Source organism: Halichoerus grypus, chromosome 7 (assembly GCF_964656455.1).
Source record: "Halichoerus grypus chromosome 7, mHalGry1.hap1.1, whole genome shotgun sequence".
NCBI classification, from domain to species: domain Eukaryota; kingdom Metazoa; phylum Chordata; class Mammalia; order Carnivora; family Phocidae; genus Halichoerus; species Halichoerus grypus.
This window is the reverse complement of record NC_135718.1, coordinates 9,388,019-9,412,300: the sequence shown is the minus strand read 5'-3', so window position 1 is coordinate 9,412,300 and position 24,282 is coordinate 9,388,019. Positions and strand designations below refer to the sequence as shown.

At 53.0% G+C, this 24,282-nt stretch overlaps 1 protein-coding gene across 1 annotated transcript in view; it reads left to right on the top strand.

Moving 5' to 3' along the window:
• The window catches only part of HTRA1 (HtrA serine peptidase 1), a 48,050-nt gene extending 25,230 nt beyond the window's left edge, over positions 1-22,820 (top strand). Inside the window, exons 4-9 of the mRNA XM_036070235.2 lie at positions 15,340-15,534; positions 16,499-16,531; positions 17,697-17,811; positions 18,917-18,974; positions 20,672-20,767; positions 22,107-22,820. Coding sequence (XP_035926128.2) covers positions 15,340-15,534; positions 16,499-16,531; positions 17,697-17,811; positions 18,917-18,974; positions 20,672-20,767; positions 22,107-22,275 — 666 coding nt within the window. The 3' untranslated portion in view covers positions 22,276-22,820. The remainder of the gene's footprint in view (positions 1-15,339; positions 15,535-16,498; positions 16,532-17,696; positions 17,812-18,916; positions 18,975-20,671; positions 20,768-22,106) is intronic.
• The last annotated feature ends 1,462 nt before the right edge of the window (positions 22,821-24,282 follow it).

The window sequence follows — 24,282 nt, the reverse complement described above, 5'->3', positions numbered from 1 at the left end:
GCACTTTTTTTTTGGGGGCAAAACTGAGACATAGTTCAGTCTGGGAAATGCTGTGTTTGAAAATGGTTTGCTTTCTATTTAAATATTCTCCTTGCAGTCATTTTTGCTCTGTTTGATTTGTTTAGTGAAGGCTTCATACCTGAAATTAAATCCAGTTCTTACTAGACCGTCAACAATTCCCACTTGTTGGTATATGTTGATTGAGGAGGTTTGGTTTGCAGTGAGATTGCATTTTTGGGTTTCTTCATGCCCTTGTAATTTTCTGGACTTCCTGTGGAAGGAAGGAAGACTCCTGGGAGGCTGGAATCTTGTTGTTGGCGCAGGAAAAGATCCTAGACTGAGAGCCACGAGGGGTCTTCTGACCCAGCTCTTCGCATACCTTTGCCTGGATGTGGGCTGTGAAGGCAGACCAGTGTAGTATCCCACAGGCTGCTTTTTGTCTGTCTGCTGTTCCTCAGGATAGAAACAGGCTCCGCGGTTGGTGTAGGAAACTGGCCTTCAGTGAGGTCTCCGTCGGATATTATTTCTATTAGGTAACTGTGGAATTTCTAGCAACAACTATCTTTGAAAATGTGTTTATTGGTCACGACATAATCATAGTAACTTCTGCCTGATGAGTTCCAGTGCTGATCCAGCCTCTGGCTTCATTCGTAACTTGCACCTAATCAGCAAGATAGCTTATCATCCCCATTTTATAGAGGACAGAGCAGGGGCTCAGAGAGCTTAAGTAACCTGCTTGAAGTCACACAGCTGTGCTGCAGGGAAACTAACCTTCCAAGCCGAGCCAGGCTGCTGACCCCCAAGTACCCAAGGCCATGGCCCTTACTGGAGGGATGGAACCTGGCTGTTTGGTGTGATGGGATGGCTGGACCTTAAATAGCCCCCGGGAAGGCTGGTGCTGCCCTGTTTAGGAACATGCTGCTAGAAGGGTGTCCAGGATGTGGTAGTCTCACCGGAAGGAGGCCAGCCAGAATAGCACGTCCTGTGGCCGCACGCAGGACTTTTCAGCTCCCCCCCACCCCACCCCAGCCCCTGGAAGGCAGCCAGCGGTGGGGCTCTCTGCAGGCAGGGTGCTGGCCTGGATGCTTCGTGAGCCACTGCCACTGAGTAATTCCGTGTTTGGAATGCGTGGGCATGGAATGTGCCTCTGGCCAGTGGGAGATTCTTTTCAGATTTTGAGCCAAGGTGGAGACTGTATCCTTGTGTCATCCCCGACATGTCCAGGAAGGATGTGAAAGATCTCAACAGACCAGCTTTGCCGTGTTTCTGACCCGGCCCTTGCTGCCCCCAGGAGTCTAGCCCTGTGCCGGCAGCTCAGTATTTGAGGGCTGTTTCTAGCTCAAGAAAAAGATGCTTAACATTTGAAAGTTGAACTAAATGTGGCTTTTCAAAAAGGAATCGGAAATGAATGGATATTAAATTGCAGACACCCACACAAGAGACTGGTTTCCACTGACTAAACTGCTTTTTTTTGCTGATAGTAGTTGGAAGTGGGGAGAGTGAAACCATCTCTTCTAGCGCTTTCCCTTTTGTTCCCTTCGTTGGATGATTGATTATTTAGGAGGGGGTGGAGACTGGCTTGGAATGAGGCTCCGTTTGGAAGGAGCCTCTCCTCCCAGCAAATCCAAATCCGTCTGAGCACACGAGTTAATAAACTGCAGGCTGTGGATGGGCTGTGAGCTCGCCTTGCATTGGGTCACTCTCGGGAATAGCAAAGGACAAGAAACCGTCGGGGGAGAACTCAGAGCAGGCAGAACAGAACCAACAAAAATTGAGCCTGAGGATCGAAAATCATTCCAAATGGTGCCTTGCCACGTGAGGCTGTGGCCCAGCCTCCCCGGGCTGTTTTCTAATAACCCAAGGAAATTTATGGGACCGCCCGCCGTGTCCACGAGCTCAGTGGCTAACTCGGTGGCTCCTAGCCTGGGCCCGTTTCCTCCCCCCACCATCATGATTTCATTTGGAGGCTCTCCATTACTTTAACAGCTATTGTCCTTCCTGAGTGTGGTATTCTCGACACTTTTTTTTTTAAAGATCCTTTTTTTAATTTATTTGAGAGAGAGAGAGCGCGCATGCACTCATGCGAGTGGGGGAGGGGCAGAGGGAGAGGGACAGAGAGAGAGAGAAGCAGACTCCCCTTCTGGGCACAGAGTTTGACTCGGGGCTTGATCCCAGGACCCTGAGATGGTAACCTGAGCCAAAATCAAGAGTTGGATGCTTAACCGACTGAGCCACCCAGGTGCCCCTCAACACTTTTAAGGAATAGAAATTACCATGGACATCTGTTGTCATGTCCCCTTGTCATCCAGCCCCCATCTCCTGGGAACAGCAACTAGCATTTCCTTTGGGGGCTACGTCTCCCCCATTGGACAGTCTTGGTGGGACCGGCAGTCACGGTGCCCCACCCTCCGGGGCCAGGGGGTGGACATGGGACCCGTAGATCAAGCAGACCCTCCCCTCGGGTGTCACTCTCACCAAAACTGCGTGGGCAATGCTGGTAGAGCCCCTGCTGCTGAGCACCCCTGGGTGCTGAGTTCCTGTCGTTTCTGACCCAATCTGTCTACTTTTCTTTCCATTCTTGGAACTCCCTTCGCATCTCCAGTGAACCCCCCTTGGCTCGAGATTGCCAGCGACATGTCTGGGCTTGCGACCAAAGAACTCTGTTTTTGCTTCTCACTGCTGAGAAGACACGTGTGCACTCACTTTCCCTGCTGAGTTTTGAGATGGGAGAGCTTTCAGAAGAAGCCTGGTCTGTCCCCCTGCCCCCCACCCCCCCCCAAGCTGGGGGAGGAAGGTGCCCCCCTGCAGGCCCATCCCCTCCAACCACAGCCCATTCTGTGCTTCTGTCCTAGGATTTGCATCCGTCTTTCCTGGGGCTAGCCGTCACGGAGGGGGGAAGCCAGCTGCAGGAAGGAGGGACCGTGTGCATGCAAACATTTTAATAGAAAGCAGCTTTGAGGGCAGACTAGTTCAGCTTCAGATACAAACCGTTTCCAAATGTGTTCAACATGACACTGGCCGTGTTTGCAGAACATTTAAAAATTTTATCCAAAGGCAGCATTTTTGTCCCATGCAGTTTTTTTCCCTGAGTAGTTCAGAAAGAGGGGGGGGAGAGAGGCAGAGAAGGAGAGGGGCTGGCTGTCGAGGGAGAGGTAAAAGGAGAGCGATTTGGTCTCTCTAGGCCCGACCCCAGGGCAGAAATACAGGGATATATTGAAGAAGGTAAGAAAGGAAAGCTACTTTTGTTACTGCAGTTTTCCAGCTGTGTTGAAGAGGAAGCACCAGGACAAGAGCCCGAGCCTCCCTTGCTGAGTCCAGCGTTGGGACCGTGTGCTGTCTACCCTTTACACATTTCCCGCTGTTCTCACCGAGAGAGCTTAGCCCCTTTCCCAGGGCATCCGAGGCCTGGCCTGATGGGGCGGCCCTCCTCCCGGCCTCATCTCCTCCTTCCGCCCCTCACCCACTCTGCCTGGACGCCCCTCCCCTCTTGCCTCCCACAGGCCAGGGCTACTCTTCGGGGGTCTGGGCCATGGCTCCCCGGGGTGTCTCCCCGCAGCCACTCCAGGGCTGGCCTTCCCATCCTCCGGGTCCTGCCCGAAATTCCGCCCTAGACAGCCCTTCCCCAACGCACTACGCAAGGCGGCTCCCCACATCCCAACCCCCGACTGTCACTCTGAGGACAGTCTCATTTCACTCTTTACCTGCCCCCCCGTCTCCTTAGCATAGTCGACTGTTGTCTTATTTGTTGATTTAAGTTGCTCAGAGCTGCTGGAGTGTGAGGGACACTCCGGTCTTATGCACTTGTCAGGTAGTCGGCGCGGGACAGCGGGGTCCAAGGACGAGGCCGAGTCCCCTCTGCTCACGAGGGAGCAAGGTGCACGGCTCCGAGGTGCGGCAGAGCAGGGAGGCCCGGGGCTCACAGGGTTGTCAGATGAGGGCCTGGTGGCGCAGTGGGCGGGCCACCACTCGCCCTCACCTGCACTCCTCAGCCGGGGCTCATCCGATCCCAGGGGCCGTCTGGTTTGGACGGACACCTGGCTTTGCCGCGGCTCCAGGAGCTCTGTGGTCTCTGGTTACTCAGAGCGCGGCCGAGGCAGTGAGGTTTCCTGACGCCAACAACCAGGGAAATGTGTGCAAGCCGCCAGGTTGAGGCCTCTGAGGTGTTTTTCTTCCCTCACCCCCAGGCCTGCATCCGCCCCTGGCCACCTTCGGGCCCCTTGCCACCTACAGGCCAGACCCGTTTGAAGTGGCTGAAGAGGAACACTCCTGGGCGGGGGGCTGCTTTGTTTACAGAGGGTCCTTTTACTGCTGAGCCGGCCACGGGGTGGGGGGGGGGCAGGAAGAGGGGCCAGCTCTGATCCGTGAAGCTCAGGACAGGGGTCACTCGGGGCCGGGGTGGGTGGGGGGCCCTGGGCCTTCCAAGCACAGGTCCCCGCGGCTGCTCAGCGGGCTCTGTCTTCTCCAGGCCTGTGTCTCAAGATTTGGCCCGGTGCGCGGTGACTCTGCCCTGAGTCCTCAGCGCGGGGTGGGGGGTCCAGGTGGCCCCCGGGACGGTGGCGAGGGCCGGGGGTGGTGCGGTGCTCGGCGTGACTCATGCCTGCCCGCCAGTTCTCCTTAGGCAACCTGGCGGTCGGAAGGCGCTGACTCAGCCGCGTGAGCCGTCCCGGGGTGAATCAGATAACACGGAGCCTGCACTGGAATGGCTTCGCATCTTCTGGAGCCTGTCACTCATCCTCGTAAAGCAACTGGGAGCCTGGGCTGTGGATCACACTACCATAGTTACCCTCTTATTTTGTTGCTGTGTTTTTCCATTTTGGATCCTTTTCCCCACTCGCTCGGCCTGTACTGGTCGTTCTGTGGTCTCACGCTGTCCGTCGCAGAGCTTAGAGGGCTGCCGTTGGATTTGCTGCCGCCGCCGCGGCCCCGGCTGATGTTACGAGGCTTCTGTTACCGTATTGATTTGTACCACTTGGAGGGCGTGGGAATCAATATTTCATTAGGGAATGTAAACCCAGGCAGCGAAGTGGAGGCCGGCCCTCATTCCTCTGCGCGGCCTTTGTCCAGAGGCCGATGGGGACGTGGCTCCTTCTGTTCTGATTGCGGCTCCTTTTGGAATGTGAAAATGTTTCAGTTCCCCAAACTATCAGAACCGGAGCCCTCGTGTGTTCTCTGGCCCCAGTTCAAGAACTTAGCTGATTGTTAAGGAAATTCTTTGGCTATGTTTTTCTCTTAATATGGTAATGCCTTTTTTCTTCGGGGAATTGGATTAAGACTCTTTTTTATGGTTCTGACGAAGCAGTTCCCAGGTTGTTGGGACCGAATTTGTAGGTGCCCCATCCGGAATGTCTCCTGTCTCCTTTACTGAGCGGCGAGGGGGGACGTAGACGCGGCTTCCATTTGACAGTTCAGCGAGTATGTAACACTGTGTGAGAGTCCAGGGTTGGCCAGTTGTGGCTTGCAGGCCGAATCCGGCCCTCCGTCTGTTTTTGTAAATAAAGTTTTATTGCAACACAGCCATGCCCATGATTTAGAGTCTGTAGCTGCTTTTGCCCTGTCTCAGCAGAGTTGAGTCATGAGGATGGAGACCACATGGCCCATGAAGCTGAAAGTGTTTACGTTTTGGCCTTTTACAGAAGAAGTTTGCCAACCCCAGTGTGAGACAATTAACACCTTGTCCTAGAGGAAATGAGTGGCCGGAGGCCAAGTATGCTCATAAGACCCAAAGTCTAGGTGACCAAAGGGGAGAGCACAGAGAGGCTGATTTCATTTGCTCTTTCTCTTGGGGCAGGTGTGTGTGTGTATGTGTGTGTGTGTGTGTGTATGTGTGTGTGTATGTGTGTGTATGTGTATGTATGTGTATGTATGTGTATGTGTGTGTATGTGTATGTGTGTATGTGTGTGTATGTGTGTGTGTATGTGTGTGTATGTGTGTGTGTATGTGTATGTGTGTATGTGTGTGTGTGTGTATGTGTGTGTATGTGTATGTGTATGTGTGTGTGTGCGCGTGCACGCACGTGCGCTCAAATTGTGTTTCTTTGCTGCCGCCGTGGCTTCGAATTGCTGGATTAAGCAGAGAAGCCTTCTGTTTGCTCGTTTCTCTGCATTATCAGTAGAATTCCAAGATATTTTGAAATTGATTATCCAAAAAAAAAAAAAAAAAAAGAAATTGATTATCCAATTTCAAATCCGGAAGATCTTTTAAGGTCTGGTTTTGTTCATTTCCTTCAGTTACTCCTTATTCATTCATGGGTTCTGTCAGTGTTTACTGAGCATCTTCCCGACCAAACACAGTGTTAGGTGCTGAGCATGTACCAGAAATGTGCAAGAGCCGTGTGGCCCCGTGATGACAGTCTAGGGCGGGAAACAGGAAAAGTGGGACAAATACGGTAACAAGGACGGAAAAGGAACAAGCAGAAGCGGCAGGAGGCACTGGGGGCTGGGGAGGCCTCTGTAGAGAGTGTAGGCAGGGAAGCTTATATTTGGGGTGACAGGAAGGACAGGAAGGACAGGTAGAGCGTACCTAGGGGAAGATTAGGGGGCAAGCCTGGAGGACCTGAACCTTGGACCAAGGTGCAAACTTATTTCTCAGGGAGTTTATTAGAGCCCTTCAGAACCCAAGCCTACGTTTCTGCTTAGCTGCTTTCTCTGCATATTGTCTACATTTCGTATTGGCCTTGTTCTTGGGGATTCCTGGTCATACTCCGGAAAGCTCTGGTTTTTTATGTAGTCAATCTCCTGAGAGTCTGAAGGTGCAAAGGCTTTGTACTGACTGGTTATCTCTTTTCATAGCAGTATAGACACAATTTCCCAAAACTGGTTTCCTAAAATCATCATGACCGCCTTCTACGGCGAGGGAGAAATAAGACATTGTGGTGAATTGTGGACTGATTATTTAATACACATGCTAATTAACAAGTCACTTTTGTTAATTAAGGCACCAGAATCTGATAATGAGAGTGTGTGACTCGTGATATTTCCCTCTTTGCTTTAGCTACTGGGCAGCTCATAGAAACCATTGGTTTTGTGGTTAGCATATTCTCTATGGCCCCATTTTATGCCATGAATATATGTTAATTAATGTATTATAATAGGCCCTGTGTCACTCACCATCTCAGATTATTTTTATGTTGAGGAGGTGATACATCATACATCTTAAAAAAATTTTAAGCATAAATTTGGAAGGAAAGATATCTCCTGGGCTTCTCTGCATATAGGACAGCAGGGGCTCTAAGTGGTCACGGGGAGTGAGGAGAGACAGTTCAGTTCAATAGACATTGGGTGGTTGCTGCACGTTGTGCCCTGAATTGACCAGAGAGAGACCACCACCCATCCCTTTGGGAAGGATCTTTTAAAATCTGGTTGGTTCATTCTTTCATTTTTCACTTTCATATTCATCAGTTTTTTATTTTTTTAATTTTTTATTTTAAAGATTTTATTTTATTTATTTGACAGAGAGAGACACAGCGAGAGAGGGAACACAAGCAGGGGGAGAGGGAGAAGCAGGCTTCCCGCTGAGCGGGGGAGCCCGATGCGGGGCTCGATCCCAGGACCCTGGGATCATGACCTGAGCCGAAGGCAGACACTTAGCGACTGAGCCACCCAGGCGCCCCTCGATTTTTTTAAATCAGTATTTATTGGCCAAAAATTCTTGGAGCAGCATCTGTGAAGTTGAAGTCAGTGAATAAAAGTGGAGGGATCAAAGGGGCTGGCGTGTGCAAAGACCAGAGTTATGCTTGATGGAGATAATGATTTGCCTCTTCTGGGTGCCACAGAATATGTCCAGTCACCAGCCGCTGGGCTCCCGTATAGAAATGTTGAGATTTTGTGGTTTAAACAACAAGAGTAAGGGATTTTTCAAAATGCCCATGTTTCTTTTTTGTTTATTTATTTATTTTATTTTTTTATTTTTTAAAGATTTTGTTTATTTGACGGAGAGAGACACAGCGCGAGAAGGAACACAAGCAGAGGGAGTGGGAGAGGGAGAAGCAGGCTTCCCGTAGAGTAGGGAGCCCGATGCGGGGCTCGATCCCAGAACCCTGGGATCATGACCTGAGCCGAAGGCAGCCGCCTAACGACTGAGCCACCCAGGCGCCCCAAAATGCCCATGTTTCTTGACCCAGCTTGAAGGAGACTAATTATTATGGTGGGGTTCGTAAACACGGAGGAGGAAGGTGATTGTGTTTGCTCTTTTTCTGCTTGTGCACGATGGTGCTCTGTTCCTCCTTCCCTCTCCCCCTGACTCCCCCACTTCTCCTGTTTCCCCCATCTGAGCCCTCCCCCACTGCCATCGGTGGGACAGCCTAGATGCTGATGCCTCGGCCGCCTAGTTTGCTTTTCCGCGGGAAGCCTGCGAGTTCTAGGGCTCTGCTTCTTGCTGGGTATGGGGGATGTGCTATTTTCTCCATCACATATTTTTAAAATAAAATGAAAGGTTAGCATAACTGTTTCCAGAAAGCACGTTGAATCACTCAGTTGAGCCCCAGCCAGCTGCTGCAACATTAGACTCTGAAGCAAGCTTCAGCCGACACCCAGGACCAGCCTGGAAGCCCCAGCCCCTTGAAAACGAGCATGCTGGGTGGCTGGCGGAGGCCGTGGCTCCTGCGGATTCAGCAACAGAAAATATTTTTGTAACAGGAGTACTTTATACTTTCCAAGGAAGAAAAAGAAGTAGTTCACTTGCCTCATTAGGCTAAAAAAAAATTTTTTTTTTCCCTTAAGCTTTATTGGTTTGTTTTATTGCCCTTCTCTGCAAGCTTCAGGGAAGGAGAGAGCACTGGAGTGGGCACTCAAGGCCTATTAGGTCAAAACCAGTGTGGCCAGAAGCTGCAAGACTGACGGGCCATTGCTGTTAGAGCTTCTCTAGCCGACTCCTGGCTGAGCCAGCATCTGGAGAATTCCAGGAGTCCCCTCTCTCCTTGTGGCCTGAGCTTGTGGGCGCATCTGACCCCGTTGGGGGGTTGTATGAAAAGAGATTTATTAAGGACTGCGGTGCCTGTTTTGATCTCACCAAATTTAACCATCCAAAAAACCAATAGGTTTTTTGGAAATCAGCCAAGTCTTTTGGAAAGGACCCTAGTTGTCAGAGCTGGGATGACCTTGGACATCACCAGCCTCAAACAACCTTATTTTAGAAGTGGTAAAACCGGGACTCAGAGAAGTCAATCAAATGGCCCGAGGTCACGGAGTGAGTTACTGCAGGACCAGGTCCAAGCCCAGCTGTCTGCTGCCTGGGACATGGTGCTCCGGGGACCTGCAGAGGCTGAAGTGGCATGTAGGTGTCCGCCTGTGTGCGTGTGTGCGCGTGTGCGTGTGCATATGGTGTGTGTGTCATTTTGTCTGAGTCTTCACTTGTGCCCCACCCTTGGCTGCTGCTGCAGAAGAATCCCAGAGCAAGCCATCACCCAGGGCCTGACCCAGCACACACCCAGATTTTCTTCCTGGGGGGCTCCGGGGCTTGCGATTCACCTTCAGCGCGAGTCCAGGCCCCATGGAGAGTCCTCAGAGCGGGTGGTGCTGCACAGGCCTGCCTTCGTGCCCCAGCCCGGGCTTGTCTGAGGCTAATTCAGCCTCCGGGCGTCGGAGGAACAGCGAGGCCCGGGCCCTCACGCCGAGGATTCGTGAACGCTGCCTCCTCTGGCTGGTTTCTGGGCTGGGTGTCCTTTGACTCCCCAGCTGTCCTGTTGTGTGTCATCCCTGCTGCCCTCACCTGCCCACAATGTGCTCTACACATTTGGGCAGTGGGCGGGGTAGGCTGGAGAGAGGAGCACCTGGATTGGAGGCACGGGGAGACCCTAGTCCTGGTACTGCCACCACCAAGCTGGGGGAGCGTGGGCGGCAGAACAGGCAGGGTGATCTGTCCCACCGAGCGGCTGGCTGTAAAGGCCGAGGGAATGACAGAGCAGCAGGCATGGGGGGCATGCGTACAGGGGTGGGTCTGGCCAGGCTCTGCGTGGATCACTTGTGTTGTGCACTGACCAATGCAGATATTTAGTGACCATTACTTTATTTGTTAAGATTTATTTATTTTAGACAGAGATTGAGGGAGAGGGAGAGAGAGTCCTAAGCAGACTCCACACTGAGCATAGAGCCCGACGTGGGGCTTGATCCCACGACCCTTAGATCATGATCTGAGCTGAAACCAAGCGTGGGACAGCCAATCAATTGTGCTGCCAGGCGCCCCTCGTGACCATTACTGTTTTTAGAAGCAGATTTCTCCTCTTGCGCCCATCCCCACCCCCCAAAAACCTGCGTGAAGGAGCATATACTTATTAGAGCCCTTCCCAAACCTAGTTAGGTATTAGGATTGCTGCTCTAAAATGAGCCATTTCCCCCAAAGCCTTGGCGGATGCTAATGGCCGCCTCTCCAAGCCTACCCCCCACAGCTTCCACAGCAGACTCAGCCTTCTTCCTGCTGGTACAGCCCTGGTCCGTCCCCCCGTGACCCACCTCCTTCCTAACATAGGCAAGTCCTGGGGAGCCTAAGGCAGTCGTGGGGGCCATGTTCCCCTTGCCTAGGACTGGTTGAGGGTCATCTTATGACTAATTGCTGGCTGATGACCCAGGAGGAGGAAGGTTCGAGGCCCCAAATTCTTTGCTCTTCGAAAGAGACACACAGGGGAGAAAGGATCCTTTTACTTCCACTGGGCATAGTCATGTCTTTACCTAACGCCTGGAATGGAGGTGGCTTAAGTTGATCGGACAGAAGGAAAGATGTCCATGAGTCTTTGAAGTGATTAGCCCTGGCGCCACCCTGCCCTTGAACAGCTGGACATTTATTCCATTTTGAGTTGGGGTTCCTGATACTTGCAGCCAGCAAACACCCTCACTGATACACCGCAGTCATTTTTAGTGTTGATCTATTGTTAGCCCTTATGGAACATTCCGGACTGAGCTGACCATGGCAATGGAGATTGGGACTTTGTCTCTTTTCACTGCCATGTGACTCCAACGCATCAGACAGTAGGCCTGGGAGGCACAGATGGATTCATTGATCTTCTGTGTTCACTGTGCCCGGCCCGTCGGAGACGCTCAGTGAATGCTTGTTGAGAAAGTTCTCTTTCATGTTGGTGGTGTTTCACGGGAGCAGTGCTCCTGGGCCTGCTGCTTGTTTGTTTGTTGTAATTAAATGAATGGGAGAGCCTTCTTTAATCATGCTATGCACCAGCCTCTTTCAAGTTTTCGCATGAAATCTACCACACAATTAGTATCCTGCCTATGGCTAGTATTTAGTAATTTAACACAGATATGGTAAGTCTGGAGTCCACACCCAGGACTTCTGACACCCTCACCTGGGCTGTTTCTCCATCGGCCCGGGTGATATTGGGCTGAAAGCCCAGGTGTTAGGGGGACTCGTGTTTTCTTAAAGTCACTCTTGATGGTGGTAGTGTGAGGACGTCCTTTAGCATTAGGGAGTCACCTTGCAGAGAGCCTCCCCACCTCTCATGGGCATAAGTGTGACCTTGAGAACTAGCAGCATGTTGGACGCGCTGTGGAATATCCCTTGTCCTCGAAGGACTTGGGCCAATCTCGAGCCCCATGCTCTCTGGGTAGGGCCCCCGAGGGTTCCTTCTTGGCTCCGGTACGGAGCCTTGGAGTTTTGCTTTGGCCATTTACGAGCTCTCCCACCCTACTGCTGTGGTGTGCACACCCGATTTACGTTGTTATCCCCCCGGTGATTAGAGAGTCTGACATGGGAATGGGAGCCGCTCGCCCCCTTGCTTCCTGCCAAGTGGAGGAGAGACGTCTGTGTTTTGTTTCACACGTGTGCTGTGAGCCAGGCTCCATTGAGATGGAGAGGTGTGGGAAGTGGCTGTCAGGGTCGGGGCTGGCTTCTCCGACAGGGCCTGTGGCGGGGGCCACTTCAGAAGGAGACTCAGGCAGAGTGTCTGCTCCGGGAGCCTTGGGGCGCCTTTGATGTGGGTGGCTTGGGGACCAGCCTTTGGACGGCGCTGCGGAGTGAAGCCAGGAGTGAAGCGGACCGGTGTTTCCCATCTGCAGGTCAAGCCCGAGGTGTGGCTTGGCACTTGCAGCCGTGTCTGCATTTCATCTCCCCCAGGCCCCCCGTGGAGCATATGTCTAGACAGCTATGGAATAAAATGCTCAGTTACCAAGTAGGAGTTTGGCCAGCAGAGGTGTGGCTGCGTTGAGCAGACAGACCCGTGGTGAGGACTATCTGGAACAGCCGGAGAGCCTGGTGCTCGTGGGGCCAGCAGCACCGGTGGGGAGCAGCCCAAAAAGGCACGTTGGCATGCTGGAGAGCTGTAAGTCTGGCCTGGCGCACATTTCCATCCCATGTCACTCCCTTGCAAAGATTTCTGCCTACACTTAGATTCCAGGTTAACACGTACTCGGAGTGCAGGTCTGAGAGTTAGGAAGCCTGTTCTCTTCTTTAGCCAGGCTGCTCATTAGCTGGGGGAAGCCACCCCACCTCTGAGTCTCAGTTCACCTCTGTAAAATGGGGGGACACCCGCCCTAACACCCCTGGTGGCCATGAAAGGCTTTGTCAGCTGGGAGGTAGAAAGTGCATTCCTTTCACGTCAATCAAGCCTTCCTATTACAAGCCCCACCCCCTTGGGCTATGTCCACTTGCTTATTTCTGTCTCCGATTGTCCTTCATGATCTAGAAGATGCTTGAGGGAATAAAAGCTTATACGAGGCAGAGCTCATGTGGCCCAGGGGTACCATGGGTGCAGGTCTGACTGGCCACTTGGGGTCCAGATGTCCCCCTGTTTTGTTCAAGTGAGGACTGGTTCTTGGGGAGACTCCGGGCTAGTATCCCTGGTGTCCACTTGTCCAGGCCCGTGTGGTCCCCTCAGTGTGACAACTTCACAGTGTGCTGGGGGTCCCGGGCCCTCCCCAGTGAGCGGGGCGGAGCAGCATGCAGGCCCCAGCTGTTCTCCCCCCAGCGGGGTGTCACTCCTCTGTCCTCACAGCTTCTGCCGTCCCAGAAGTGTTTGCCTCCCTGGCTCGTTTGCTGGGCCTGAGCTCAGGCTGGGAAAAGAAGAGCTCAGGGCGGGGGGCAGGGTTGTCTTGAGGCCCCTCTGCCTTCTGAACCCCAAGAACTGGGGGCCTGCGTCTGCCCCCTTCCGAGGCGGTGGAGGTGGAGTGCAGGGATACAGGGTAGGCAAGGGCTAGTTAGGATCTCCACAGCCCTGCCCCAGGGAACTTTCTGATGTGGTTCCCAGTTTGTGGCTGAGCTGATGTGGGCTAGGCCCAACTCTCTGTTTGAACTTGATCTCTTGCCTTGAAGTTGGTGAGAAGCAATGGTGATCTCCGGCAGCCAGACATACCCAGCCCCAGGAGCCTTCACTGCCGTGTCCCCTTGCCCAGCCCTGAAGGAGCGGCAGCGTCCCCAGCAGGCCTGCCCCAGACTGGCCCCGTGCACATCACGGGCCCCGCTCGCCCACCCGCTGCGACTGTCGGATGAAATCATTCCTGGCAGGGGCGGCTGGCACGGGCCCAGGGTAAACAGGCCGAGCTGAGCTCGCTGGCGTGCTGCTGGGCGCCGAGGAGCTCGGGGGGTGCGGAGCGGCAGGCCTGCCCCTTCCAGAACAGCGCCGGGTACTCTGGCCTCAGGTGACCCCAGGGGTCACTGTTAGGATAGCCCTGTGCCACCAGCCTTTTCCTGGGCGGAAGGCTGGGTGACACGGACTAGCCTGTGGGAGTTTAGTTGGTGGGGTTCCCCCACTGGGTCTGCACAGACCCCCACGCCAGCGACAGTCACCAACACTTAGGTGACGCTTACTCGTACGACTAACACGATGCTTCACACGAGCCAGGTGATATTCAAGAGCCGTTCAGGTCTTGTCACCTCATTCTCACAACCAACTCATGAGAGAAGTGTGCCATGGTATTCCCATTTTCCAGGTGAGAATACTGAGGACCCGAGTGGTTTTAACATCGGGCCAGGATCTAATTTAGGCCTGGCCAGGGGTCTGAGCTCTTGACAGCTCTCCTGGGCCTCTCGCTGGCTGTGCTCTGAGGGGCATTCCTTCTCATGCCGTTTCTCGAAGCCAGTCTGAGATCCCTTCTTCAACATTCCTTCCTCCATGAACTTTCTGGCCCAGCATCTTCCTTATTTGGGGTGGGGAGGGGCTTTCGTGGCACAGTGCCGTGGAGCCAATGAAGAGTCTGGGTTCAGGGCCACGGTCCCAGGTGTAAGTCTCTGCTCTGTCTCGAGTCACCCAGTCTCTTGGAGCCTTAATTTCTTCATCTGTGAAATGGGCCCAGTGATCACCCCACCTCACCTCATCTGCTGGTGTCTGCTCTATCCCCGTCAGGGCAGATGTGAAAGTAACCGCTCATTTCTACTCACCCCACCCTCCCGGCACACCCCCCCCCCCACCTCTTCCTTTCTTTTTTGAGGTGGACAAACAGGAGGATGCTGAAAGTGCAATTTGCATGAGGCCGAGGCGGGGTCTTGGCTTCCTGGGCCTGGTCCCCGTTGTTTGGGGCAGCTGCTCGGCTTGTTGGGGAACAAAGGCGAGAGGTTTGTGTGGCTCAGGAAGGAAGGGAGGGGGAGGGCCTCAGGCCTTCCCGATGGAAGCCCAGCTCTCCTCAGCCCTGGCCACTCCAGCTGGCTTGATTTTGTCCTGTGTTAGTTTGAAGACTTGTTTGGAGCTTCTGACTCTGCCCGGCCCTCCAAGGGCATCGGGCATGGGGCTTGTTGGGCTAGTCAGTTCACCTGGGCCGGGGAGCAGAGGTGGTTGATGGAGGGTCTTTTCAGGCGAGGAGAGAGCCTACTTCTTGGGTCTTGGTGTTGGTGGAGGGGTGAGGGGTGAGGGGAGCTGGATGCCTTGCCGCCCTAATCCCCTCCCTGCCCCTCACCAGAATTGTCTTGTACTTAGTACAGAGACTCACCCAATGGGGCCTGTGCAGTTCCAACCCTCAGGGCTCCCGACTCCCCAGGACTCTGGACAGATGTGCCTCTGATATGTGGGGGCCGTTCCAACCTTCCCTTCCACCCCGGGCTGTGTGGGCTCTGGGTCCTTCAATGCCTCTTCACTCTAAGACGGCCTTAGGCAGCCCTGCCCCAAATCCAGACTTGGTCTCCTGGTCTCAGAGTTTCATTAAGTCTGTGCTGATCGCTTCAAGATGTGTGACCCCAAGACAGCCTCCCGTGACCTTCCGTGTTTTCCTTGGCCAGCGGCTTCAGGCTTCAGTGGTCCCTGGCCCCGCGACAACTTGCAAAATGCTGATGATAGTGGCCTCGGCCTGGGAAGGGATGGCGGGCCTGGCCTCACTTTCCCACAAGGCCTATCACTGCTTGGCCCTCCCCGACGTCCGTGCGTCCGTCCGTTCTGTTAACCAAATGCAGCAATGCCAACCTTGTGGTTCCAGGGAAGGCTGCCTGTTCTGTTGCTTGGCCGCTCCTCAGAGCTGAGACCGGGCGAGTTTGTGGTCGCCATCGGAAGCCCGTTTTCCCTTCAAAACACAGTCACCACTGGGATCGTCAGCACCACCCAGCGCGGTGGCAAAGAGCTGGGGCTCCGGAACTCGGACATGGACTACATCCAGACGGATGCCATCATCAACGTGAGCCCCGCGGGGTCGGGTCGGGTGTCCGGAAAGCCGGGCTTAGGAGGCAGGGGTGCAGTCAGGACCCTCAAGGTGTGCCCCTTGAGCAGATGAGGTGGAGGGGTGGTCCTCAGCCTTAGCAATCTGCAGGGACTCTTGCGAAGGGGACTTGAGATACGCCAAGGTCTGCAGCTCAGAGGAGCTCCCCATCCCACCCGAGGGGCTGTGGCTCCTCTCCTTCCAGACCCCTTGGTGGAGCTGCTTTTGAGGCTTCGTGCAGAAGGGATGCTCCCCCTGGTACAGGCACTAAATCCGTCCCGAGGTGTTCGCTCTGTCTTGGGGCACAGTCTGAGCGTTAGGCCCATACGGTCTGATGTCTAAGGAGGCCGGGCATTGCTCCGCACCATCTCATCAATGGAATCTTTTTTAAATCACGTTTTTTTTCCCCTTCAGCTGTCTTCTTACAGGACTGACGTTTCTAAAGAGCAATGTCCCTCCCCCCACCGCATACATCTGTTTAATAGATAAGAAAAACTGTGTTTTATGCACTTGCTGCCTCTAGTAGGTTTTATTCCCAAACTTTTTTGTGATCTGCATGAAGTAATGGAAAAAGAACAATCCATGTGGATTTCCAGCAGCAAAGCAGGGATCACAGTGGGGGGTGGGGGGGTGGGGGGGTGCAGATTTGAAATACTCGAGCCAGTTGGCAGCCAGGCTATTGTCAAGAGAAGGAAGTAGTTTTGGGTGTTGTGGGGAGGTCACAGTTGGCCTCCGGGCTTTGGAGCCAAAAAAAAAAGCCATTTATGGCACATCTAAAACTTTCTGAAAAAATTTAAGGTCCCTTTCTCCAGCAAAATATTAGGTTGACAGGAACAAATCCGAAAAAAGAACGTGCACTCAGGGGCATGCCAGGCAGGGAGGTACTTTGGGGCTTCTAAAGACGTGAACTCATAACCTTTTATTAATTTTTGCTTAATTTCAGTATGGAAACTCGGGAGGCCCGTTAGTAAACCTGGTAAGGCTTTTTTTTTTTAAATCTATGTCTATGCTTTTTTTTTTTTTTTTTACTTTCTTTTCAGACACAAACTTGCCAAAGCACATTATCTAATTCTTTTAAAGGGAAATCTGTGAATGTACTGTATCCTTGCAAATTACCCTTCTTATCTTTTCTGGAAAGAGTAAGGCCTGCTGGAGTCGGGGTTGGAAATGTTATGCCAGCAGACACACTTGTGCTTCAGAGTCACGAGTCAATGCAGTGGAATTCAGGTCCGGGTCAGGAGGAGCCGGAGGAGCAGGCCTTTATTTTAAAGGTGTCCGCAGTGCCGGCCTGTGACAGAAAGGCACGGCCTTCAGATGAGGTGTCCAGGCCGCTGCAGGAGCTGGCTTGGCTCGTCCACAGCCTCTGTGTTGGCCAGGCGCCCTCCCTCAAGACCTGGCTGGAACGAGGAGGTGCCCCCGCTCACGGAGATGTCACTTCTGTCTGTATTTAAAGATGTACGCGCAAGAGAGGGAAGCCTGAGACTCTGTCAGAGTGAGGCCCACCCAGCTCAGGGGTCCCCCAGCTCTATGCTCCTGTCCCTCGACGGAACTGAGGCCGTCTTTAGCGAGGCCCAGGGTGACAATGCCTCCTGGAAGGTTCTCGGAGTCGGGGACCGAGTTCCCAGCACTGCAGGAAGTACCAGCAGGGACCGAGGCTCTGTGACACGCAGAGGAAGTGGGGGGCGGCAGCCTGCAGCCCCGGCAGCATCCGCGGCTGCTCAGACAGAGCTGCATTTCCCTGGGAGCGCCAAGTGCTAAGGTTGTCCTCCCTGGTCTGGGCAGAGGCATCTTAAGATCATTGGAAATGGAAGAAGCCGGAGGGCACGGCCACCGGAAGGATTCTGAGACATAGTCCCTGTGAAAGGAGCAAAGGGGCACCAGGAAACTCCCTGCTAAAGGCTGTTACTATGGCACGGTGGTCCCAGAGGACCGAGCCTGCTGTGCGTCGGATCTCCCCTTGCTAAGTGTGGGTCCTGCTGCCCAAGTGATGCCTCCCCCTGCGGCCCTGGGACCCCCCCCTTTCCTCCAGCTCCCCCACCCCACTCATTCAGGAGCTCAAAGACTTCCTTCATACAAATGATCTGTTCGTCTTCTGGTAAACCTTCATGGATTCAGTAGGCTGTTTGCATCTTGCTTTTCAGGATGGCGAAGTGATTGGGATTAACACTCTGAAGGTGACCGCTGGAATCTCCTTTGCAATCCCATCTGATAAGATTAAGAAGTTCCTCACCGAGTCCCATGACCGACAGGCCAAAGGTAAAGCGCAGCCCTCACAGCCGTGGGAGGTTTGAGCAGGAAGACCACACATCTGAACATCAGCCAAGCCTTTCAGATCGAGAAGGGAGGTGGGATGCACGTTGTTAGGCCCCTGGTATTAGGTCACAGGTGTTTGACCCTTGACCATGAACGTTTCATATGGTTTAGTCTAATAGGTACCAGGCAGGATCGGAGGTGATTTCTAGACATCATTTTACTTCGTTAAGTTCCTTTGCCCTATCAGGTGGGAAGTATTAGTCCCATTTCACTGATGAGAAAACTGAGATTCAGGGAGATCGTTCCATTCACAAACGTTTATTGACCCATCTGCTTGGGGTGAGGCTGGGTGTTCCCTGGCTCCACGGGGACATTCTGCCTGGGGGAGGAGGAAGGTTGACAGTAGACAAACAGGCAAGATCTCAGACACCAGTGATGCGTCCCTGCAAATGAAGCCAGGTGGCGGGCTGGGGAGTGACAGGGTTGTGGGGGGTGGCATTCCAGACCCAGGAATAGCAGACTCAGGGCCTCGGCTGGGAGCACAGCACAGCGAGTAGATCTGGTGGCTGGAGTGCAGTGAACGTGCAGAGTCACACAGATGGATGTGGAAAGAGGTCAGCCAGGGTCACACTGGCCAAGGTGAAGGCCTTGGGGCACACGTCCACAAGTACGATAGGGAACAGGGAAGTTCATGATCTGGTGGATGTCTTTGAGAAGTGTTTCTCATGGTGGGTGGAGACTCTGCTAGAGGGGCTGGGTAGAAGCTGTAGGACCAGGGAAGAGGCTCTCCCAGTCATCCACACCAGGGTGGGACGAAGGGGTCATATTCTGGATTTATAGGAGGGACAGAACCCTCATCAGATGTCAGGATAAGGCAAAGAGGAATCATGTATCACTCCCAGGTTTTTGGCCCCTAACTGAAATGACAGGACTTTCCCAGGTCCCATGGCAGGTAGGAGGGTCTGAACAGGATTCGAACCACGGCCTCAGTGTACCCCGATGGGCCCGACTTTACACTGTCAACCGAGGGATTGACCCTCATAGCTCCTGGTGTCCCCAGGACAACTGCCACCTGGGCTGACCTCTTGTCCTTTTGTTGTCACACCAGGCAAAGCCATTACCAGGAAGAAGTACATCGGCATCCGAATGATGTCACTTACATCCAGGTGGGTAAGCAGGACGTCTGTGTCTCAGATTCAAATAAACCTGAACTTCAGAAGGCTTTCACTGGCACCATGAAAGAGAAACCTTATGCTGCTTTAAGCATCTCAGTTTCTGGTTAAAATTGAGAAACATCAGGGCGCCTGGGTGGCTCAGTCAGTTAAGCGTCTGCCTTCAGCTCAGGTCATGATCCCAGGGTCCTGGAATCGAGCCCTGCATCGGGCTACCTGCTCAGGGGGAGTCTGCTTCTCCCTCTGCCTCTTCCCCTCGCCTCGCCCCTGCTCTCATCTCTTGCTCTCTCTCAAATAAATAAATAAAATCTTTAAAAAAAAAATAAAATTGAGAAACATCAGGAAAGAGAGGAAGGGCCATGAGCCTAGGCCTCTGGTTTTACCCTTTTTTGTGCGTATGTGTGTTTGGAGCAGGTCTTTCCTTCAAGAAGATTCTGCCCTCCTCTTTGAAGGCAGCCCTGAACAGTGGGGCGTGTTGGTCACTCTCCCTCATGCCTCCTTTCACCACTTGTCTGTTGAAACCCACATTCCAGGAGTGCCCCAAGTGCCTTCCTCAGCCCAGAGCGCCCTGCCGTTCCTGAGCCCTGCCGCACGTGGGCTGTGGCTGCCGGAATGCTGGGTCAGGCCCCGATGACAGATGGGCTTGCTTTCCCCGAGCTGGTGGAAGGGGCGGCATGTGGCTGCCAGCCTCATAGCATACCGGTGTTTTAACCTTGATGAGAAAGTCTGGTATCACACACATGAGTCCTGGTAACTAAGGGCACGGTTGAAACGCTTGTCGGTAAAGTCAGCAAGGAGCAGAACATATTAATATAGGCATTCCTACATTAATTATCATCATTATTTTATTATTAATTGATTGTGACTGTGTTACTATAGTTTAGATGCATATTATGAATGGTGGTACCATGTTTAGCACTCCTGAATATGGACTGAGTTGCCAAGATGAAAATGTGAATCAGTTATTCGTCTGGGAACTGTGGGATTCAGAGGTATGGGGAAGGAATCTAGGCCCTGGCATCTGGCTTCCTGAGTTCTTGTCCCAGCTCTGCTACTTCCTGGCTTATGACCTTGGGAAAGACTTGACCTCTGTGCCTCAGTTTCCTTCTCTCTAGGACAAGGATGACAGTGCAGGCGTTTGGGTGTGTGGTGAGGACCGAGTGACTGAATGTGTGTGAAGGCAAGAATCAGTGGTCGCTGGCCACAGGGTCACTAGCCACTGTTTATCAAATGCTTGCCATGCACCAGGCACTGGGCCGGGTCCTGTGTCCAGACCATCTCACCTAATCCTCAAAACGACCCCGTGTTGTAGAGTATTGTCATTATTCCTATTTTGTAGGTGAGCCAACTAAGGCACAGAGAGGTTAAGCAATTGCCTGGGCACACACAGAAAGTGGCAGAGCTGGGGCTCCAACCCAGGTCAACTGCCGCACTATACTCACTCCGTAAGTTCTGGTAGCTACTGTAAATAATTAGTAAAATTAAAATCGTAATGATAAAGCACTGCCCTTCCTGTTAGCCAGTAAATCTTTGACCCTAGTAAATAGGCGATTTCAAGCAGGATCAAAGCTCCTGGAGGCATTTTATGTTGGAATCAGGGACAGGAGGAGAAGCCGGGTGAGAGCCGAGTCTCAGCCGAGCGAGGCCCCTTGTTACTTAATGTTAATGCAAGTGCTTTTCCTCCCGAGCAGCAAAGCCAAAGAGCTGAAGGACCACCATCGAGACTTCCCAGATGTGCTTTCGGGAGCGTATATCATTGAAGTCATTCCTGATACCCCAGCAGCAGCGTGAGTTAGCGTTATTTTCCCTTTGCCTGATGTCCTTATGGTTCCTGGGGGTGGGGGGTGGGGAGAAGGCTGTGTTCTTTTCATACCGTCTCAGGTGGTTGTGAGGGTCCCTGATGACATGGTCGGACATCCTTGGTCAGTCTCACCAGCCAGGCCTTCTGACCTGGTTCAGCTCAGGACTCATCAGCAAAAGGGTGCTTCCTGTCTTCGAAAGTCCTCGCTTCATGAGGGGTCATTCAGGTGGAAAGAGCGATATCGAACTCTTCATGAGTCTCCGGGGCAGGCCTGGCTGGGGAAAGAGGGTTTAAGGAGCGGTGTCCCTGAGATCTTGGGCAGTGGTCCCCTCCTAGGCCCCCAGACGGACGTATCTCCTCCCAAAGGAGACTTCTCTAATTCTGTCTGTTACCAGTCAGACCATACGTGTCCACACCTCCAGAAGATAACCTAGGTACCATCAAAGTAACACAAAAAGAAGGAACTCAGCCAGCAGTCAGCGTCTGACACAATGGGCAGAGAGAAGAGCTAGACCAGAGGCCCGCAGACTGTTCCCTGGAGGCTGGATCTGGCCCACTGCCTGCTATAATTTTATACGACCATGGGCTAAGAATAGCCTTTCATTTTTAAACAGTTGAAACAATTTTTAATTCAGAGTAGTTTTTTATGATACATAAAAATTACATGAAATTGACGTTTCAGGGTCCGTAAGTGAAGGTGCCTAGAGCATAGCCAGTAAACTGGGCCATGCTCGGTAGTCTACACGGCCTGCAGCGGCGGTGAGTTGGGATGGACGCCAGATGGCCTGCGAAGCCCAAAATATTTCCTATCTGGCCCTTTCGGGGAAAAGATTGCTGGTGCTTTGCTAGACTCTTAAGGACCATAATAGCTTATTTGACATCATCATAGGTAAGAGTGAAAGTTACAGCGATAATAACACAAAGGAAAGCCTCATGATAGAACCATTCCCCCTGCTCCTCTGGGAACTGCCCTCTGAGTTGTGACACCCATTACAAGCAAGTTGGCCACGGTCAGGGTCCATGGTAGGTGGTATATGGCACATCCTTGCCTCTTTGGGGTCCGCCTATCATCCGATCGTACCAGTTCTGGGAAGCATTTCTGCACTGGCCATGATGGATGACTTGGCCTAAAATTCTCAAAGGAAATAGTGCAATCCATTGGTATTTTAAGCATTCTCACAAAAGTTAACCACCACCCCACCTGATTTGCTCTGGGCTTCTAGGTGCTGAGCCGCGCCTCCGCCAATGTCCGGTCGAGCACCTTCCACGGCAGTTAGACCAGGAGGAATGGAAGCATTAAACTTGTGTTTCCCTTTGTGTTGCAGTGCTGGGCTCAAGGAAAATGATGTCATCATCAGCATCAACGGACAGTCTGTGGTCTCTGCCAATGATGTCAGTGATGTCATTAAAAAGGAAGACACCCTGAACATGGTTGTCCGCAGGGGCAATGAAGACATTATGATCACAGTGATTCCCGAAGAAATCGACCCATAGGTAAAGGCATGAGCTGGATTTCATGTTTCCCTCAAAGACTCTCCAGTGGACGATGCATGATGACTCTGGACTGGTGGCACGGGACACCCAGGACTTTGGACCGCCATGTTGCTTGTCCAGCGGAAACACCTGGCCAACAGAATCCTTCTCGATAGTTTGCAGGCAAAACAAATGTAATGTCGTAGATCCGCAGGCAGAAGCTCGCCCTTCCGTATCCTATGTACGCAGTGTGCTTTTCCTTGCCGGCTTGGACTATTCCTGCTTAGACAGTCAACATTTGTCTCTTCCTTTTACCGAGTCATCATCTTAGTCCGACTAAGGCAGTTGATGTAATGCATAGATGGAGGAAGGTCCCACAGGAGCCAGGATGGTTCTGGGCACATTTATGCTTTCCTCCCAGTCAGAACCCAGAGGAGGTCGACGCCGGAGACCACGGGTGGGTGAACGTTGGCTTCCAAAATGGCCAGAGTCGCCTCTTTTAGGAAGCTCTTCCGAACTGGGAGCACAGTGACTTTGAGTTTGAGCTATTAAAATACTTCTTCATACTCTGCTTCCTGGCCTGCTTTTTTCCCCTTTCCCTGTGAACAGCTGGTTGCAGTCTCTTTGAAATGGTTACAAGGTCAACAGCAGCTCTTCATTAAACCACAGTGTCCACGCAGGGTTGAGCCTGAAGGCTTACCAGTTATTTCAAAATCATCATGTGGGGTTTACCAGTGTTACAGCTGTGCTCGGCCACTCTGGCTTCATACAATAGGGTTTGAGGACTGTTGCCCTTGTATCTGAAGCTTTTCAAACTAAAGAGAGTTTGCTGACCCCATATATCATGCAGTCAGTCAACAAAGATTTCCTGAGCCTCTGCTCTGTGCCAGACGTGGTGCTTAAGTACAGAGAGGTCAGTGAGGAGCAGGAGGAACCCAGGCCCTCTGTGCCCCAAGAACTCTCCTGTCCGGAGTCCCCAGAAAGCACAGGCTGACGCCGATTCTAGTTGTCCTAGGTTCTGACATAAGAACTAGACCTTAAGTCTTAGGGGGGTGGTTAGGGCAGAGCTCCCCTCGACGTGCCCTCAATCAGGTGCAGCTTTAAGCAGCTGGAGGCCCCTCGGTCTCTGTGAAAGCTTCCAGGAGTCTGGGAGGCTGGACCCGTGTAGACTGTTGCAGAAACTTAGCTTGGAAGTTAGCCCAGGCCTGCGTCCCTGGGGAGCACACACCAGCGAGGAGGTTCTACACCAGGAGCAGAGCGTAAGGCTTTCTATTTGTCCCAGGAAAAAGGGGGGCCTTGGACGGGGGGGAGTTTCAATTTTCTAGACTGAGAGCTTAATCCTTCCTCGACCAGTGGATCTCCAAGGTCCGGTTCGTAACTGAAGAGGCCGTGGATGGACAAAGGCCCAAGCTCAGTGGAGGGGAAATCCGATTAAGCGAGGCCCTCACAGCGGCCGGGGGCCTGGCAAGCCTGGTGAGCCCCTTGGCTCTCTGCTTACATGACCTCGGGAAGCAGAAGAAGCCGGTCCTTTCACTCCTGGCGCAGGTTTTTGCATCGCTTCTCTCTCCACCAAAGGTGATGACTCAGAATGGCTCCATCCTCAGACGTTTTGCCGGTGGCCTTGCTTCGCTGGGTGGTCCCCAGGGCTGAGGTGCTGCCCCGGGTGGGGCGGGTGGCGTCGAGGTCAGAGGCGGCCCCGGCCAGAGCCCATCTGGCTCCAGCTGTCATCGACTCGGGAGATCACAGAAGGTTCTGCGGGAAGCCGTCAGCCTGGACGCCATAGGCTCAGCCCTTGGTAAACACTCAGCAGCCTCTCCTCCTGAGGGGCTGCAGGACTCTGGCGGGGTTGGAGTTTGGCCTGCATATGGGGTCGTGTACAAGGCCACCAAGATGGCCGCTTGGCACACGGTTGACACACTGTGTTTGGTGCCGTGGCTGCCCCGACCTGTGGTACCCGGGGTCCTGTGGAGGCTGCTCCCCCCAGCACCCCACGCTCACACTCTTAGGACAGTTGTTTCTTCTTCTTGC